This window comes from Chenopodium album, chromosome 1 (assembly GCF_948465745.1).
Source record: "Chenopodium album chromosome 1, dcCheAlbu1.1, whole genome shotgun sequence".
NCBI classification, from domain to species: domain Eukaryota; kingdom Viridiplantae; phylum Streptophyta; class Magnoliopsida; order Caryophyllales; family Amaranthaceae; genus Chenopodium; species Chenopodium album.
In genome coordinates, this window is record NC_137834.1 from 56,093,755 (window position 1) to 56,111,981 (window position 18,227).

Below are 18,227 nucleotides of genomic sequence, written 5' to 3' on the forward strand. Positions count from 1 at the left end.
AGTATATTATAAATGTCGTCTCATACTTTTTTTTTTGTTTTTTTTTTTTTAAAGAAAAAACTTCTCATACTTTCTATGTTTTGTTTTAGAGAAATTTGTAAATTGCAACTATTTAAAGTTCGTATTTTGCAAATTGCAGCCATTTAAAAAAAATTGCAAATTGCAGCCCAAAAGTTCGTATAAATTGTAAATTGCAGCTCGATTCAGTTTTTTCATCGGTTTACATGTCGACAAAATCTTCGGTTAAAGTTTTAGGGGTCAATTTAGTCTTTAAAGACCCAAATTGAGCTCGGAATTAGTAAAAAAATAACGTTAGTGCCTCATTTTGCGTAACAAAAATTGTATCATTTAATGGAAAACTGTAAAAAAAAAATTAGACACTTAGGTTATTTTTTTGCTGATTCCGAGCTCAATTCGGACTCTTAAGAGCTAAAATGGCCCCTAAAACCTTTACCGAAGATTTTTTTGATATGTAAATTGATGAAAATGTTGAATCGGGCTGCAATTTACAATTTATACGAACTTTTGGGCTGCAATTTGTAATTTTTTTAAATGGCTGCAATTTGCAAAATACGAACTTTAAATGGCTGCAATTTGCAAATTTTCTATTTGTTTTATTTGCAACTAGTTTTGTCCCGTACGATGTCCGGGTTTATTGAATTTTAAGATAAATTTTTTATTTATATGTCAAATTTTAAAATATATTATTGATACAAAATTAGTTAAGAATTGAAGTGTTGTTGTGACAATTAGCTATCTAGTAAAAATTGGTGGAAATGTTCGATTTAATACATTAACAAAAATTTAAAAAAAATTAGCAAAAAATAAATAAAATAAAGTAAATGTTCAAAGCCCGTTGGGTTAACCCGGCCCAAACCCAAAACTTTGGGCAAGAGTTAAATATTTCGTGACTTTTAACCTAAAATAATTCAATTTGAGATGATTCATGACCCGACCCTAATTGATAGAACTACATAGTAATAAAATTATATTAGATTGTGAAGTATATTATTTTAACCGGTATATATTATAAATGGATGTTTTACGCTTTGAAGTTTGAACTACTTCTTTCGCTGCAAAAAAAATTATGATATAAAAAAATGTTCATATGATAATTTTTTTGAATTATAATCTGATTATTTTTTTTGAATAAAATTATAATTCAATTTGTACATCTAAAATATTGGTATTTTATCGAAAATAAAACTCTAAACTAACAATTTTATCCTAAAATTCTATTTAAATAGAAATCTAAACTAACCTTTCTATCTTATGAAATCTATTTAAATACATCCAACGTGGCGCGACACTTGACAAAAATTTGGAATGTCAAGTGTCGATGTCTCGTGACCTGGCTAAAAGTTTAGCTTTATATATTAGTTATAATAGGTTAGATCCCGTGCCATGATCGGTTTCTCAATTTTTGTTAGGAAGTATTAATTTATGAATATATTTAAATATAAAAAATAATTTGGTCCAAAATCAATTTCTTATATCATCCTAATTCAAACAACCTAAAATATATATATATATATATATATATATATATATATATATATATATATATATATATATATATATATATATATATATTTTAATCTTTTATGACTGCATATTATATTTTTCACAAATTTTTGTATGTGGCTGGCTACACGGTGTGGCCAGCCACAATTTTAATTATTTTTTTTTTGAAAAAAATACCACAACTCTTCTCTTTCCTCTTTTCTTAGCTTCTTCTCCAAGCCAAACCACACATCACCAATAACCGTACCATATCTCTAGTCCACCCATTTTCTCTCTCCTCTTTTCTTAGCTTCTTCTTCAAGACAAACTACACATCACCAACAACCATATCTTTACTACACTCATTTTCTCTCTCCTCTTTGCAAATTTGCTGCAATTAAAGCCCGAAATTGTAGAAATTGGGTGTCAAATTGTTGTGAAACATTGTGATTAATTATCCTTAAGATCATCAACAACGTTTGAAGTAGTGAATCGATGAGAACCAAAGAAATTTGAGCTCGTTTTCTTCGTGGAGTCTTAGATCGAACATTATACGTCAAAAATGGTAGGGTGTTACTGGTTTGGTCAGGGGTTACTTGCGTAGGGTATTATTGGTTTGGTCAGGGGTTACATGTAGGGTGTTACTAGTTTGGTCAGGGGTTACTTGTAGGGTAATACTGATTTTGATCAAGGGTTACTTGTAGGGTGTTACTGGTTTTGGTCAAAGGTTACTTGTAGGGTGTTACTGGTTTGGTCAAGGGTTACTTATAGGGTGTTACTGGTTTTGGTTAAGGGTTACTTATAGGGTGTTACTGATTTGGTCAAGGGTTATTTGTAGGGTGTTACTGGTTTTGGTCAAGGGTTACTTGTAGGGTGTTACAGGTTTTGGTCAAGGGTTATTTGTAGGGTGTTACTGGTTTGGTATGGGGCCTACAAGCAACCCTTGAATAAGTAACAAGTAACCATTGAATAAGTAATTTATATAAGTAACCTTTGAAGTAACTCATATAAGTAACCTATGAATAGGTAAATCATACAAATAACCCTTGAATAAGTAACTCGTACTAGTAACCCTTGAAATAACCCTTGAATTAACCCATACTAGTAACCCCTGAAAAAAAAATACAAGTAACTCTTGAAAAAAAAAAAAAAATACAAGTAACCCCTGAATAAGTAATCCATACAAGTAACCCCTGAAAAAAAAATTACAAGTAACCCCTGAAAAAAAAATACAAGCAACCCCTGAAAAATATAGGTAACCCTGACAACACCAATAACCCCGTTATGTGCGCGTTTGAATCCGTTATTTTTACTGACTTGGCAGCAGGCCACACAGTGTGGCCTGCTGCACCAAAAAAAGCTCTGTATATTTTTTTATTCAAACTTTCTTCTATTTTGAACCTTGGTTGCTATATTCATGATTTTTTTTACTATAATAATCTTTATACATTAAAAAGTAATTACTTATATAATAACTTATATATAAAGATATGGTTAGATATTTAAGTTGTTAAACATATTATTTTAGGATTATTTTTTTCCTAGTTTTTAAATAAAATATTTTGCGTATATTCTTTATCAATTTTTTATTTTTTATTTTTAAAAATATACTAAGAACACACCAGAAGATGATACGTGTCATTGCTGGTGTGTCTTTTAGTATATACTATATTAATCCCATGCGTTGTACTACGGTTTAAATAGTTTTTATTTGTTTAAAATAATTGTCAATATTCTTTATTCAAAACAGTGTAATCATAATCTTATTTATTAATTTTGAAAGACATATTGTAATTGTTTAGTTTTAGAACTTAGGAGAAAAGAAAAATAGAGAAAAAAAAGATGATGTCAAAAATAGCTTTGGTAGCCAAAATTTTCATAAGAAATTGACAAGTGTCATCTAATGATGTCAGCATGTTTTGTTTTAGTAATAGTTAATAGATGATGTTAGGAATTTTAAACTTAACTGTTTCACCAAAAAATAAAAATAAATAAATAATTGTTTCACCAAAAAAAAAAAAAAAAAAAAGGAATTTTAAACCTAACAATGTACTCCATTGCACAATACTGCCTTTGTAATTTTTTTTAATGAAAAAATGATGGTAATAATTCCAACTTTGATGCATTTTATTTTAATAATCCCAACTTTAAATAATTTTGAAATAATTTCAATTTTAAAGGCTAATTAATTTCTTCAATCCTAATTACTGCCCAAATAAGTTTTAATTTTTTTTTTTTCAAATGACACGTGTCACAAGTTAATTGGTTAAAAACAATTAAAAACAAAAAACTCACTGTAGGCGTCGCTCGAAGTGCGCCTACGTTAAAAGCATGTGGTGAATATGTTTGGCACTCATAGGAAGTGGGAATTGACATATACGATTAGGGACAAGGAAAGTAGGGAGCCGCCAACAAGTTTTTAAGGAACTTGTAAACCGTTCACGGATCATAAAAGGCAACCACGAATAAGGGACAACGAAGGCAACAACGATTGACCCGTGAAGGTTACACCCCATTCATAATCCATGAGATTACTAACTCTATATGGTTCGGAACCACGAAAAGAGGATCGGGGATGATGGTACGAAGTGAGTCATGGAGTCACATTCGCCCGTATTGGCCTCTACTCGATTTTTATAGTGAAAAGTGATTCCTGCGATCTCAAAGGCATACAAACAAAATATTCAATTTGCTTCAATCTATTATTAAGCTAAATTGGCTTAATATTAATGCAACATATAATTCTAAAATATTTGTGATCACTTGATTTAATAACAAGATTAAAAAGGATCCTAAACCGGTTGTCCAAATTATCTTATTAGGCGTGATTTTCAATTACCTATTCCCTTTAAACATGCAATATGGTGATCAATAAAAATAATAGAATAAACATTAATATTGGAAGCAATTTAACAATAATAATGTTAGTCAAATCAAATATAAAATAACCTAATCATGATGCTAGCAACAAGAATAAAAATAAGAGTAATTAAATGATTAACTACTCACTTTCCGCATTTCCTTGAATTGCTACATCATGAATAAACTGTTAGTAACTTCAATAAAAATATAAATCAAATGAAAATTAAATTAAATTAAGGTAGATTTGGTTTGGTCCAAAACCTCAGTTATTTATACATTTCACGCCTTGGTTTAAGGACGGAACCTCGGGTTTAGTATAGACTCATTAGAGTGCTTAAGGGAAGAATGGTGTAATTAGGAATATAGGTTTAAGGCTTAGGATATGGGAGAGAGAGAAGAGAATGATTTTTGGTGTAAAAGAGAGAAAGAAAGAAGGATTTGATGATCAATCTTGTTGATGATTGGAAAAGGGGAGATATGACCTCTATTTATAGAGAAAAAAGAAGGGTCGAAGAAAACAGGATAAGATCCGAATTAAATCGGAATAAAACTCGATAGACTGCAGTTTTTGCGGTTTTTGTTGTTATCATATCTTTTGATCCAGAAATCGGAATAAGATGAATAAGATATCGTTGGAAATATCTTGAAGTTTACTTTCTAACCCAATTAGAATCAGATTAAAATATTTTGTAGAACAAAAGATATAGTCGAAATAGTGAGACGGTGTCAGTTTTGGATAGAGTTTGACATTTTATTCATATCTTTTCCGTTATAGCTCGGAATTGATATTATAATATATCATTGGAAAGATAATTTCAAGGGATATCCATACATATAAAATTTGGATAAAAAACTATGAGGCACGAAAATAATATCTATCTATCTTTGAACGTCTTTCAAATCGGATAGAAATAGGATTTTCAAAAAGAAAAGTTTTATTCAATTTCAAACTATTTAATCTTATCTTTTCAAAAAGGATAATTAAGATCTTTTAGAAACTTATAGAAGCTAATAATTAATCCTAATTGGTTTAGGAATTAGATTAAATCATTTGGACCCTTCACATGATCATTGGGTCGTAGGTAAGGTGGGCTTAGGTTCGATTTGGGTTCAGTTTAATATTTTGGTCATAACTTATTCGTTATAACTCGGATTTGGGCTTATAATATATCGTTGGAAAGCTCTTTTAAAGCCCCATCCAACTATTTAATCATTGGACCCATATTATGGACCAAAATAAACTGGATCAAACGTTTTTATAAAAAGGACACGAAATGAATGATTTTAAAGGATACGAAATGAATTATTTTGGGTTTAAAGGCACGAAAAGAGGAAAATAAGTTAGAAATTGGGTTGGTTTATGAAATGGAAATATGGATTTAAGCACTCCAAAATTAAATACTCAACCCTACCAATAATGGCGGTGAAAAGTTGTTCATCATCGGGTTTGGTTTTAGGGAAACATTTTTAGGTGTCCAAAATCCTAATGCAGCTGCAACTGGAATTCCAACAAGGTAGTATGCAGCAAGATTCACATAAGAACATATACGTTGCCAGCCACACCCTCTTGCTACACCTGAATGTTGCAACATCATACAAACAGCATTTAGTCAGTCGTGTTTTGCACTCTTTAAAGATAATATCATTACACAAATGAGAATGTGGCCAACCTCGGTAAAATAAAGAACAAATAAACAAATTTTTATGCCAATCTTGTTTTTCCTTAACAACAGTTTGTAACAGCTGAAATTTGAAAATAGATACCTGAAAGAACTACCTGCATGTTGTCAGATATAACATTAACACAAACCAAAGGTGCCATAGTGGTGACATAATCTATAACTTGCTTCTCATTGCTGAAACAATATCCGAAAACTCTTCGAGTAGCAAAAAGAACAGAGCTACAAGTCAAACCATTTGCAACCCCCATTACAACAGATCCATAGGCTGCTATGCGAGCTGCCTGTGGGTTTCCTGCCCCAAGCTCATTGGAAATTCTCGTGCTGTAATTTAGACATTCAGACCACAAACAGAAAAAATATTGCTCAAAAGTTATTGGTAATGCAAAACATAACCAAAACCTGAAAGAGAATATTCTAGGTATTTTTTCTATCATTACACACTACAGAATATGAACAAGAACTTTTTTGTCTAGAACACACCTTGCAGCTGCTGAAATTCCATAAGGTATAGCAAACAATGTTGAAATGGTTGTCAAGCTAGTATCAAAGAGCACAACAAAACAGCGAGTTATATTTACTAGGAAAAATTGAAAGTGTACCGATTTAATATACAGAGAATACAGAACAATACCACACAGAGAGAACAGAAGTTTCAAGTTCTGGATTTGGTAGGAATCCTGATAATAAAATTAGCAGCTCGAATGACCACCACTCTAAGCTGAATAGAGATTAAATCATAATTTAAAGGCTAGTCAAAAAATTCATTGGAGTACAATAGATAGTAAGAGATCTAAGGGAGGTTACCAAACCATTGCAGCAGAAGGAATAGCATATCGGAAAAACTCTCCAATTCCATGGAACATTTCCAGAGAGATTGGAGAGCGAGTAGCTGCACACGTGGAAGAGAACATCATGTACAATGCCAAAAAAATTGCATTCAACCAATTTGATATACCCATTGCAATAGCACCTCCGAGATTATTAAGCCCGGACTTGTATACCAAAGCCCAGCAAAGGGGTACATGCAGGAGTAGGGTACCACAGGAACTTACAAACATAGGCATGACCAAACTTTGGGATTGGAAGTATCGAACCAAGGGCTCATAAACAGCATAACAAACGAGGGTGGGCACAAGATATGTCATAAATTTGCCTGCTTCATGTGAAATGGCAGGATCTTGGCCTAAGAAAACGAGAATATCCCCGATGTAAATCCATATGACAGAAAGTGGGATGCTGAATAAAGTGAGAGAGAATATGGCAGTGTATGTTTGAGTTCCTAGTTTCTTGTACTGCTGCGCTCCATAAGATTGCCCGCTTATAGTCTCTAATGCACCCGCCATCCCTAACTATGATCAAACAAGCTCAAATATGTGAGATACTAACAAATTAGACGGTGCCACTGGTATAAATTATAGACGGTAAAAGTTTCCCATGCTTACTACTACACTACGTTGTTTAGAGAGCAAACATCTACATTATAGTGTTTAGTTGCTTACAAATGTTTTGTTTTTCTGACCAAAATTGTGAATCGCGCCCACTGAAGTACTGAAAACAAATACATAATTTGAAATTCTACCTCAACATCTTAGATACATTAGCAGATTAATTAACATGAGTATCTTTATCATGGTTCCATACAGAAATGTAATCAAACAAATTTTTTCCTAAAGCCTTAAAAAATGATCAAGCAATACATTTTAATAAGTATAAGAGCAAGTTTAGCCATGTCATCAAATTCTTGTTAAGACTCACTAAGACTTGTCCAAATTTATTACTTTAGCCCTAAGACTCAAATATATGACTTTTTTTTTTATCTCTTGATATGTAGAAAAGTGTAAAAAGCAAAAAGGATAATAAAAATAAAATTGAGGTGGGTCCAATCTCAAGTCTTAAGTTGAGTCTTGGAATTTCAAGACTCAACTTGAGACTTGCTTTAGATTTAAGAAGAAAAATGGGGGAAATCTTAAACATAAGTCTTAAGACTCGACTTGCTCTAACATGCTAATTTGTACTAAAACTGGTTATGGCTGTAAAAATCGATTACAAAGACAGAATATATATGATTCAGTATGAGTAATTTAACACGAAGTTGGAAGGAATTGGCCTGCCATAAGGAAAGATTAAGATTAATTGCAATGCAATCTCATCATTTCCAGTAACGAAAGAAATTTTTTTCCTCCATATACTAATTTCCCGGAGAATTTTACAATTGACTACTCTTAAACATAAACTACTATGATGAATATGGTGTAGACTATTACAATCACATATACTCATTTTGGACTTTTACATATACACTTCATTATTAGTACATAAGAAACTATAAAATTATACTATATGATCTTTTATATGCAATTTGATACTCCTTCGTCCTCATAATTGTCCTTTTCGGCTTTTATGAAATTAGAGGTGTCAAAAATTGACCCAACCTAATCCGAAATAACAGAATTTGATAAACAAGAGTATAATAATTTAGCATGACTCAAACCCGAAATAATCCACCCCAACTGATAACCCGAATCGACACCTCGGATTTATAAATTTCAAAAAGTAAAGAGTGGAGAGAGAAGCATACCAAGAGGCTAAAGCCGGTAACAGCAGCAAGAGAAACGGCAAGGGTAGTACTAGAGAGGTAAAGAGGGCCGAGATGACCCACCATCATCAAAATTTGAATCATGTACTGTGACATCATAACAGCCACCATTGGACCTGCCACCCAACTCACTCTTTTCATTTCCTCTAATATTTCTTTCCATCGTATTTTTATTTTTGTTTCATCTCTTTCTTTTTCAATCTCGTTAAATAGCAATTCCTCTTCCATTCTCTCAATTCACTCTTTGTTGTGGTGAAATGCTGAAGTTTGTTTGTATTTACCAACTTGAACTAACCCATGTTTTATGTATACTTAAAATAAGTTATTGTTGTTTGACTTGGGATTTTGGGTCGTCGTCTGATAACACTAACATAATTGGAAAGTTTAGATCTAGTAAATATCCAATTAGATTGCATAAGAAAATAAAACAAATTCTCACTTTGATTAATTATTATCTTTAACGGCTTATGATTTAAGAGGTTGGAAATTTTTTCTGTGGAGGCGGATGCACCAGTGTTCTTTAAAAAAAGGCGGAATGAACATTTAGCTATTCTGTAAAGAACATATAGTTATTTTGTAAAGAACATATAGCTATTTTATAAAGAACATCCAGTTTTATATATTTTTTTTGTAAATCTGAAGAACATTTGTAATATTAGTAAAGAACATGATAATATTAAAGAACATTATTCATATAGTAAATGTACATTTGGTATAAATGATCATGTATGTATATGAAAATGTACATTTTACTGTATTATAATGTACATTGTATTATATTCTAATGAACATATAGAGTAAAGCACAAATACAGTCTCTAAACTTTTGTATTTGTGCACTTTTGGTCCCTCAACTTTTGTATGTGCATTTTTGGTCCCTCAACCACCATATTTGGTGATTCTGACCAAAAGTTTAGGGACCTTGCTTAGTCGGCAAAAGTTTAGGGACCATGAGTCAGCAAAAGTAAGCAATTAGCAGCCAAAAACTTCAGGGACGATGACTAAGCAAAAAGTTTAGGGACTGCCACCATTACTGCAACAACAATTAAACAGCAAATGTGCACGAATGTTTTAAAAAACTAGCCGTTAACAATTCAAAACAACTTTATAAATTACAGAATATCTCCAAAAAATTGATGTTCATCTTCAAAAAAATCTGGCTTCTCAATAAATTGCTTACACAGCATCAGGAACTCCAGTCAAGGTACCTACAAAATAAAAATGTAAATTTGAAATTTCTGTTCATTGATGAAATAATTTAAATTTTTTTTTTTTTTTTTTTTTTTGGTTTTTGTAGGATGTCTTCTTATAGTAGAGGTTCTAGTGGTAATGGAAGGAGGTGTCACTGTGGCTTACCTCTAACAAGAACAAGGTCCTGGACTAAAGATAATCCAGGCAGGAGATTTGTAGCATGCCCAGACTATGATGCTGAGACCAACAGAAGAGGCTGCAAGTATTTTAATTGGACTGATGATGAAGATCAGACAGAATGGCAGAGGCAGGTCATCTTAGGGCTACTTGAAGACAAAAAGATTTTGTGTAATGAAGTGCAAGAGCTGAAGAAGAGGGTTACTGAAGCAAACACAGTTGCAAGAAAGTTGAAGTCAGATTGTGTTATGTTGAAAATGAAAAAATCAAGGGTTTCAATATGTTTTAAGTGTGAATTGTGGGTTATTTTTGCACTTGCTACATGTGTACTTGCTTGGTTTGTTATTAGGAAGTAGGCTATCTAAATGTAATTGTTTTACTAATGACTGTTATTATTATGAAATTATAAATAAAAAGAAATGAGGTTACCTCATTTGCTCTTGTTTCTATTTTGAACTTGCTTTGTCCTAGCTAAGTTCTGTAGTGACTGTGTTGTTATTGTTTGTGATGATTGAGATGGTGCTTCTGGTTGTGTTTGTGACATAGTATATTCCTGAGAGAAGGAATATATGGTATGCTCCCTTGCATAATTAGAGTAAAATGCAGCTCCTCTTCTAAAAGTTGTTGGATTTGGTTGATTAATTGGCTGAAACAAGTGACATGAAAAGTAATTAATTAGAGTAATATAATGCATAAACAGAAATCAACTTAAGGAAATAACAAAAACTTACAGTTGCTTGTCTTTGATAACCATTAGGATAGGTGTATACACCCACACCTCTGTTGTGCATTGTAACTGTAGGAGTAGCTTCAGTAGGTTCAGTTGTGTGGGCAGAAGCTGTGTTAGTACCGTTGAAGTTATCCCTTTGTGCATTTCTACATGTTGCTTTGTTGTGGCCTGGAACCCCACACAAGCTGCATGTTATTTTGCCTCCTTTCTTCCTTAGCTTCCCAGACTCAGTAACTTCACCAGCAGAGGCCCTTCTCTTTGTCTTAGGTCTGTTGTGCACCTTTTTCAGCTCTGGAGCAGTCACAATGTTCTCTGAAGTAGGCCATTCTTGTGGACCATTCTTGTGGACCATTTAGAGGCTCAAGTAGGTGATCATAAGCCTTGGCATATGTGTGATTTTTGAAAAAATCATTCACATATTGCTCTGGTTGGTCCACTTTGTTCCAAATGGCCACCACAACATGTTTGCATTTATCCCACTAACTTGCCATGCATTACAGGAGCATGTTCTGTCTGACAGATTAACAACATACTTAGTTTGAGTTGCCCCATCCCTCACTCCATAGCAAAAACCTCCATCCCAGAATGCATTCCAACCCCTTGTCCATATCTTATGCTTCTCAAGTTGTTGTTGGATTCTAGGACATAAACTGAGATCCCTTTCCTTGATCATGTCCTTTTTCTTGTGTAATCTGTCCATTAAGCTCTCTCTAATGTCTTCTAACATGCTGATGATAGGCTTATGTCTCTATTTCAGTATATATGCATTAAAAACTTCACTCATATTGTTGTCTACACTGTCACAACAAGACATATGTGTGTAGAATGCCCTACACCATTTCTTATAATTTCTTTTCAACAAATCCTCAGCAGCATCATTTGAGAGGTCCCTCATTACTTGTAATTTAGCCAGAAAATCATTCTCAGTTGTGGACTTTGCAATTATCCAAAATTGCTTCCTAAACTCCAAGCTACCACCAAACACACCCCTAAAGTTGCAATACACATATCTTGCACATACCCTGCTCTCAGCATGTGGAAAAACCTCTGCAATTGCAGCAAGCAAGCCCTTTTGTTGATCTGACATAAATGTATAGCCTGCCCCTTCTTCTGTTCCCAAATCAGCAGCAAGTAGGTGTAAGAACCAACTCCAAGTTTCAGTGCTTTCAACACCTACTACAGCCCATGCTAAGGGGAACATTTGGTTGTTCCCATCGCTACCTACTGCAACCAATAATTGCCCCCCATAAGGACCCTTCAAAAAGCACCCATCAAGTGATATAAAAGGCTTGCATCCACCTAAAAATCCTTTCCTTGAAGCCTAAAAAAAAATGTATATCCTGTCAAAAACAGTCCCATTTAACTTCAGCTTCACTGTATTCCCCCTATTGCTTCTTAAAATCTCAGCTGCATACCTAGGTAGCAATCCATATTGCTCCTTGTACTCACCCACAATAAGAGATTGCCCTCTTCTCCTAGCCCTATGAGCCAAGTACCTACTGATCCTAATGCCCTAATCTAACCATACAGTCTCCATGAGATCATGTAACCTCATATAAGGGTTGACTTTGAACTGTGTGTTATACTGCTTTGCAATCCAAGAGGCTGACATTTTCTTTACCTTAGAGGATCTTCCACAAGTATGTTCACCAACATAAGATTTGACACAAAACTTTGTTTTATTTTTATCCCAAGAGGCCCAAATTCTCCATGGACATCCTTTGTCCTTGTGCTCACAAACTGCCCCTACCCTCATTTTATCATTCTTATGAAAAGGTATGTTTCTGCCTTGTTCAATGGAATGATTTCTGATGGCCTGTTTAAAAGTGGATGGGTTATCAAATTTCTGCCCAGGAAAAGACTTGGGATTGGGGTTTTTCACTTTTCAAAATCTTAACACTTGACTTAACATATTTGTTGGAAGGTGGAGCAACTAAAAAAACCACAGTCACTGTCATCATCATCTTCATCAGGGCTATCTAGCTCATCAAACCCTTCAAAGTCACTCCCAATTTCTCCCAAACCCTTAAATGCAACTACCTTTCTCAACATCTCCAACTCATCCTCATAAGAAACCACATTTTTTTTTGTCATTGGCTATCTCACACCTTGCTTGCACACACTCCTCATCATCCACATCAGTCCCTTCAGTGTCATAATCTATATCAGCTTGGTCATGCCTAGGAATATTCTCCTGTTCATGCAAATTCACTCCTTCACTTGACCTCTCAGCATGCTCATCATCTTCCCCAATGTCTGTTGTTAACAAACTCATAAAACTACCCCTTCTCCCTAAATTCTGAAATAAAGGATTGATATGTTCCTGATGCTCTGTATATATGTGAATGACCTTGTATTGTAGAAGTAAACTCAAGAAAGGATCACATATATTTTTGTCAAAACCTAGGTACCTAATCCCTGAGTTAAAATCTTTCCTAGGATCTAAGAAATGGACCTTAACAATATCATCATATCCCAGACTATCTATTAACTTCTTGACATAGTCAGCATCCACAGTTGCAGGTATATCCTCAAATACATTTATTTTTTCCCCCAAGTAAAATGATTCACATCAAATTTTCCACTGACCACCATGATGTATAATCAAGCAAGATTTTAATTCCATAATCTGACAAAAGAATGGACATCTTTTAGCAATGGCAATTCAACTAAGTACACAACTTTCTTTAGTACCATGTGATCACACACATGAACATGAATGTCATCAATTAAACCAAACATACAATTAAAGCTAAATGCAAAATAGATTAAGGTTTAAGTAAACAGAATAAAAGCATTCATTTTCATTAATATAATCATCATAATTGTCATTACAAAATATCCTACATTAGGCTTCATTGAATTAGATACAACTGCATCATCCTAGATCACTAAATGAAGCCTAATCTGATTAAGTTAGATCATACAATGTCATAGCAGTGACATACCAAAAAAAAACCATCATGAATGTCACATTCAACCTACATACATACATTAAGCTATGACAATGTTAAAAGACTACCTAAACCATCTATTAACAGCACAAAAACCAGCTGATACCATAAGCAAAAAACTACCCACCCTACCACCCCACCTACCACCCTACCTACAACCTTCTAATCCTCCTTGAATAGAAGTGGAAAGCCATCGAAGTACACTGTCATGTCCTTCTCAATCCACGCAAAGAAGTCCCTCCCAAAGTTGTAGAGAATGTCATTCAGAACCCAATCCCTGAACTCATTCCTATGGTGAATGCGGTATGGGAGGTAGGGTGCAATGTGCCTTAGGGTCCACCATAGCCGCCACTTCCAGCATACCCTCTCAACACTGATCTGGTCCACCCAATAGAGTTTGGGGAACACATGCAGCACAAGAACATCCTGGGTTGCCATCAGTGGGTGAGCATCTTCCAAAGCCTCCATACCTAGGTTATTAGGTGAACACGTCTATTAGATTGGCCATTTTATGTGATCACATTAAAAAACAGAGCATACAAAACCCTAATCTTTACTGTAAAACCCTAACTCAACAAAAATCACACAAAACAACAACTAATTTCATGCGATTACAGATAATAACAAAGTGAAGCATAATTTAAGTAGATCAACACAAAAAAAATTCAAAATTTTCATCATTTTCATCAAACCCTCACTCGCTTACGAACACACAAACAGGGTATGTTTCATATTACAAAAAGAAATTGAAATAGAGGATGAACTAACCTCTAGCTGATGTCAAAGACTCGAGTTTTGCTTTCTTATACGACGATGATTCTCCAAATTCCCACCCAGACATACCAATGGAGCTCGTATTTTTTTACTACTGTTTGAGATGAAGATGAATGACCCTTCACCTCTTCTAGAATATATACAGAAGCTTTTATCCCGCCAAAGGATGAATTTGCATAGGGAATAGAAATCGAAACGTTGAGTTTTGATTAACAGGAATTCAATTGGGCCACGTGGCTTCTTTAAGTCCCTTAACTTTTCTTCATCATGACTACTGCCAACTCACAATTAAATAATATTTTTAACAAAAATATCTGGAAAAAAAAAGGAAAAAAAAATTTGCTGACTCGTGGTCCCTAAACTTTTGCTGACTAAGCAAGGTCCTTAAACTTTTGGTCAGAAACACCAAATATGGTGGTTGAGGGACCAAAAATGCACATACAAAAGTTGAGGGACCAAAAGTGCACAAATACAAAAGTTTAGGGACTGTATTTGTGCTTTACTCTGAACATATATGTTATAATGTTGGTTACATGTTTTATGTACATTGTATTATTTGCATCATATAAGTATATGAAAAAGAACATTTTACTGTATTTTAATGTACATTGTATTATTTGGATCTACAACTTTTTCTAAATTTGTCTATTTTCTTGCTTTCTTCTTCCAAAATACATTAATCGGTTGATCTTCTTCAAGAATTTCATTTTATTTCTCTTTGCAACAACAAAATTATATCAAAATCGCAATTAATTTTCAATCAAATCAAATATTACAATTTTCAATCAAATTTATAAAAAACAAACACTCAAACTCAAAATAAACAAGTATGAATGTCAAATAAACAAGTATAAATGTTGAATTTGGTCTTACCTTTCGTTTTTATTTGTCATCTTGAACAATTTTGGGCTCAAAATTTTGAATAAAGGGGTTTGAAGTTTTGTTTGGAGAGAGAAAGTGAACTTTTGGTAAAAAAAAATTGAAATGATTTGTAATTAATGTATGGTAAAAAAAATTAATTATAGTACTATTTATCTATTTCATTATACAAAATTTCTTTTAAAAAAAATATACATACAAAATTGTTGCATAAAAAACTGATGTACATTACAAATGAACACTATGTTCTTTTATTTATATGTCAATGTACATTATAAATAACTACTATGTTCTTTTATATGACCATGTTCATTAGTATATATCTGAATGTTCATTCTGCCTTTTTGTATTTTGGAGTGGATGCACCATGTAGATCGTGCATCCGCCTCCACGAACCAACTATTAGGTTGGAACCATTGTAAACTCGCATTTCTAAGAAAATGTTTTTAAATACTACTCTCTTCGTCCCTTTTTTACATTCTTGCTTTTATTTTTGAGTATTCCAAAATTACATTCCTCTTTTTTCTTTTTTAGTAAGTACGAATATTTTTTTTCCAAATATCTCAAATTATCCATCTTTTTCTGTTTTGTAATCAATGCTCACTCTTATTTTTCTATTCTCACTCATATTTTCCCCCCCTAAAAAAATTCAGAATCCTTGTGCGTAAATTAGATGAATATGATTGGTTCTTAATTTTCCAATAGGAACATGTTATTGATTTTTTTTTTTTTTTTTGCAAAGGATTGATGACATGGCATCATTAAATATTAATCTATCTTTGTTTTACTCAAAGACATCATTTAATGTTTTGTACTTCCCATTGTGTTTTATTTTATTGTTATTTGTTTTATTCTTAGTTCCTTAATTCTCGTGTAATTTTACAAACAAGAATGTAAAAAAGGGACGGAGGGAGTACTCATACTTACATAAAGAAGTTGATACAAAACTTTAAATAGCCCTTAGAGCTACTCCCTCCATCCCCGAAAGAATGAATTTTTTGAGTTGATTTCGCGCGTATTAAGAAAGTTAAATAAAAAAGAAGTAAAAGTATATTGGAAAGATAAATTTACATGGGGTTTGTAAAAAATTTGAGAGAGAAAGTATTAAAGTATATGAAAAAACAAAATTTTATATAGGCAACCTAATTTTGCACAAATATTGTTGTAAATTGGTGGGCATTTCAATGCAAATAGATCGATCATTTTGAGACTAAAATTAGGCCAAAAGAGTCGAATTTTTGGGGACGGAGAGAGTATATACATAAGAATTAAATATACTTCCTCCGTTACACATTATGTGCAATAAACCTTGTTGCACGCTTCCCAAGACAAATTTTGTTAATAGGTGATTAACAAAGTAAAGACTTTGTGATTAAGGGTAGGAGAGATAAAGGGGGAAAATTAATCAACCACCACTACCACCCACCAGCAGCAACATCCACCACGCCCACCACCCACATCTACCCACACCCCAAAACCACCACCACCTCATCCCATAGTCACCATCTCACCACCACCAGTCCACCACCTCATCCCGTCTCATCACCATAACCACCCAAAACCCACTCCAGACAACTCGCATCAACCACAAAATTGCAAAATCCGCCACCCGATCGAAATCGTGGAACCCCACCACTTGAGCGAAATCGCGAAAACCCACCACCTGAGCGAAATCGTGGAACCCCACCACCACCCTCACCTATCTTACCCACCACGATCTTTCACAATCGATCCATCTTTCACCAAATTTGCTTTAGATCTGAGATTTCAAGCTTACCCAAATTCTCCTTTTTCCTAATCAATTACCCAGCACGCACGATCCTTTTTTCTGAGCGACTTTGAGAAGGGTAGAAAAGGTGGCAGCGGCTCTGACGAGGGGAGGAGAAAGCGGCGGCTCTGTTGAGGGGAGGAGAAAGTGGCGGTGAACTTCTTGGGGAAAAGGGGCGGCGATCAAATAGAGTGGTGCGTGGTTGTGGTGTGGTGGGTGTGAGATCCAAAAGAAGAGAGAGAAAAGTGGTGGTGGTGGTGGTGGCTGAGAGGGAGGAGAGAGACAACGTGGTGGTGGTGTTGGTGGTAGTCTGGTAGATGTGGTTGTGAGAGGAGAGAGAATGTGGGTTAGGCTTGAATAATGGATTAACTAATTTAGATTAATAGATTAATAACATGTGATTTGATGTGTTTATTGAAGCTAAAAAAGGGTAAATTGGTAATTATGCATAAAAAAATTTACTAAAAGAGGAAAGTTTTAGTTTGTTGCACATAATATGTAACATCCATTTTTGGAAATTGTTGCAGATAATACGTAACGGAGGAAGTACTTCTTAAAATTTAATTAAGCTGAAAATTCACGACAAAAATCACGCGCATATTGGTGTGATAATGTTAATCTATCCTCAATATTTCATTTTTTAACTTCTTATACTCCGTACATCATTTTCCAACAAATTATAATGTGCATTTTGTTATAAAGTTTTTATAACAAATTAATTTTAAGGCTTAGACGATAATTTTCTGAGTTATTGCACTAATTCTATAATTCAAATCCTCATTTTTATACTTTCTCTATTTTTTATTTATTATAACACTTACCTTTTAAGAAAGTTTTACAAATATTGTATCATTCCCAATTTTTTAAGAAACAAAATATCTCTCCGTTCACCCTTCAAATATCCTTACTTATGCCACTTAATTCTTTAATTAATGTTTACATTACATAGACAAATTTTGTAATTTTACCTCCCTCTCTCTTTTCTTCTTTTTCCACTACCAAAAGAAAGTGTGTCAACCTCTATGGTGCAATAATAAAATAACGGAGGAAGTATTTAAATTAGAATGAATATCAGTATATAATGTGGCAATAGCTTATTGTTTCCTCCGTAA

At 33.6% G+C, this 18,227-nt stretch overlaps 2 protein-coding genes across 4 annotated transcripts; both read right to left on the bottom strand.

Annotated features, from left to right (window-relative positions):
• Positions 1-5,655: 5,655 nt before the first annotated feature.
• Positions 5,656-8,978, bottom strand: LOC145588080 (protein DETOXIFICATION 12-like). Of its 3 annotated transcripts, XM_081644893.1 has the most exons (7): positions 8,626-8,978; positions 7,100-7,396; positions 6,857-6,936; positions 6,679-6,765; positions 6,528-6,584; positions 6,130-6,368; positions 5,656-5,941 (listed from the first exon to the last, which is right to left on the bottom strand). In XM_081644893.1, the coding sequence occupies exons 1-7, from the start codon at positions 8,869-8,871 to the stop codon at positions 5,760-5,762; spliced, it is 1,188 nt and encodes a 395-aa protein (XP_081501019.1). In that variant the 5' UTR covers positions 8,872-8,978; the 3' UTR covers positions 5,656-5,759. The 3 variants fall into 3 exon arrangements, with proteins under 3 accessions (XP_081501019.1, XP_081500885.1, XP_081500951.1); XM_081644759.1 differs by having other exon boundaries at positions 6,852-7,396; XM_081644825.1 differs by having other exon boundaries at positions 5,846-6,368; positions 6,852-7,396.
• A 2,174-nt stretch (positions 8,979-11,152) lies between these two features.
• On the bottom strand, positions 11,153-12,792 carry LOC145632939 (uncharacterized). Its single transcript, XM_081685262.1, has 5 exons — positions 12,684-12,792; positions 12,362-12,621; positions 12,092-12,253; positions 11,570-11,995; positions 11,153-11,488 (listed from the first exon to the last, which is right to left on the bottom strand). The coding sequence occupies exons 1-5, from the start codon at positions 12,790-12,792 to the stop codon at positions 11,153-11,155; spliced, it is 1,293 nt and encodes a 430-aa protein (XP_081541388.1).
• Between the last annotated feature and the right edge of the window lie 5,435 nt (positions 12,793-18,227).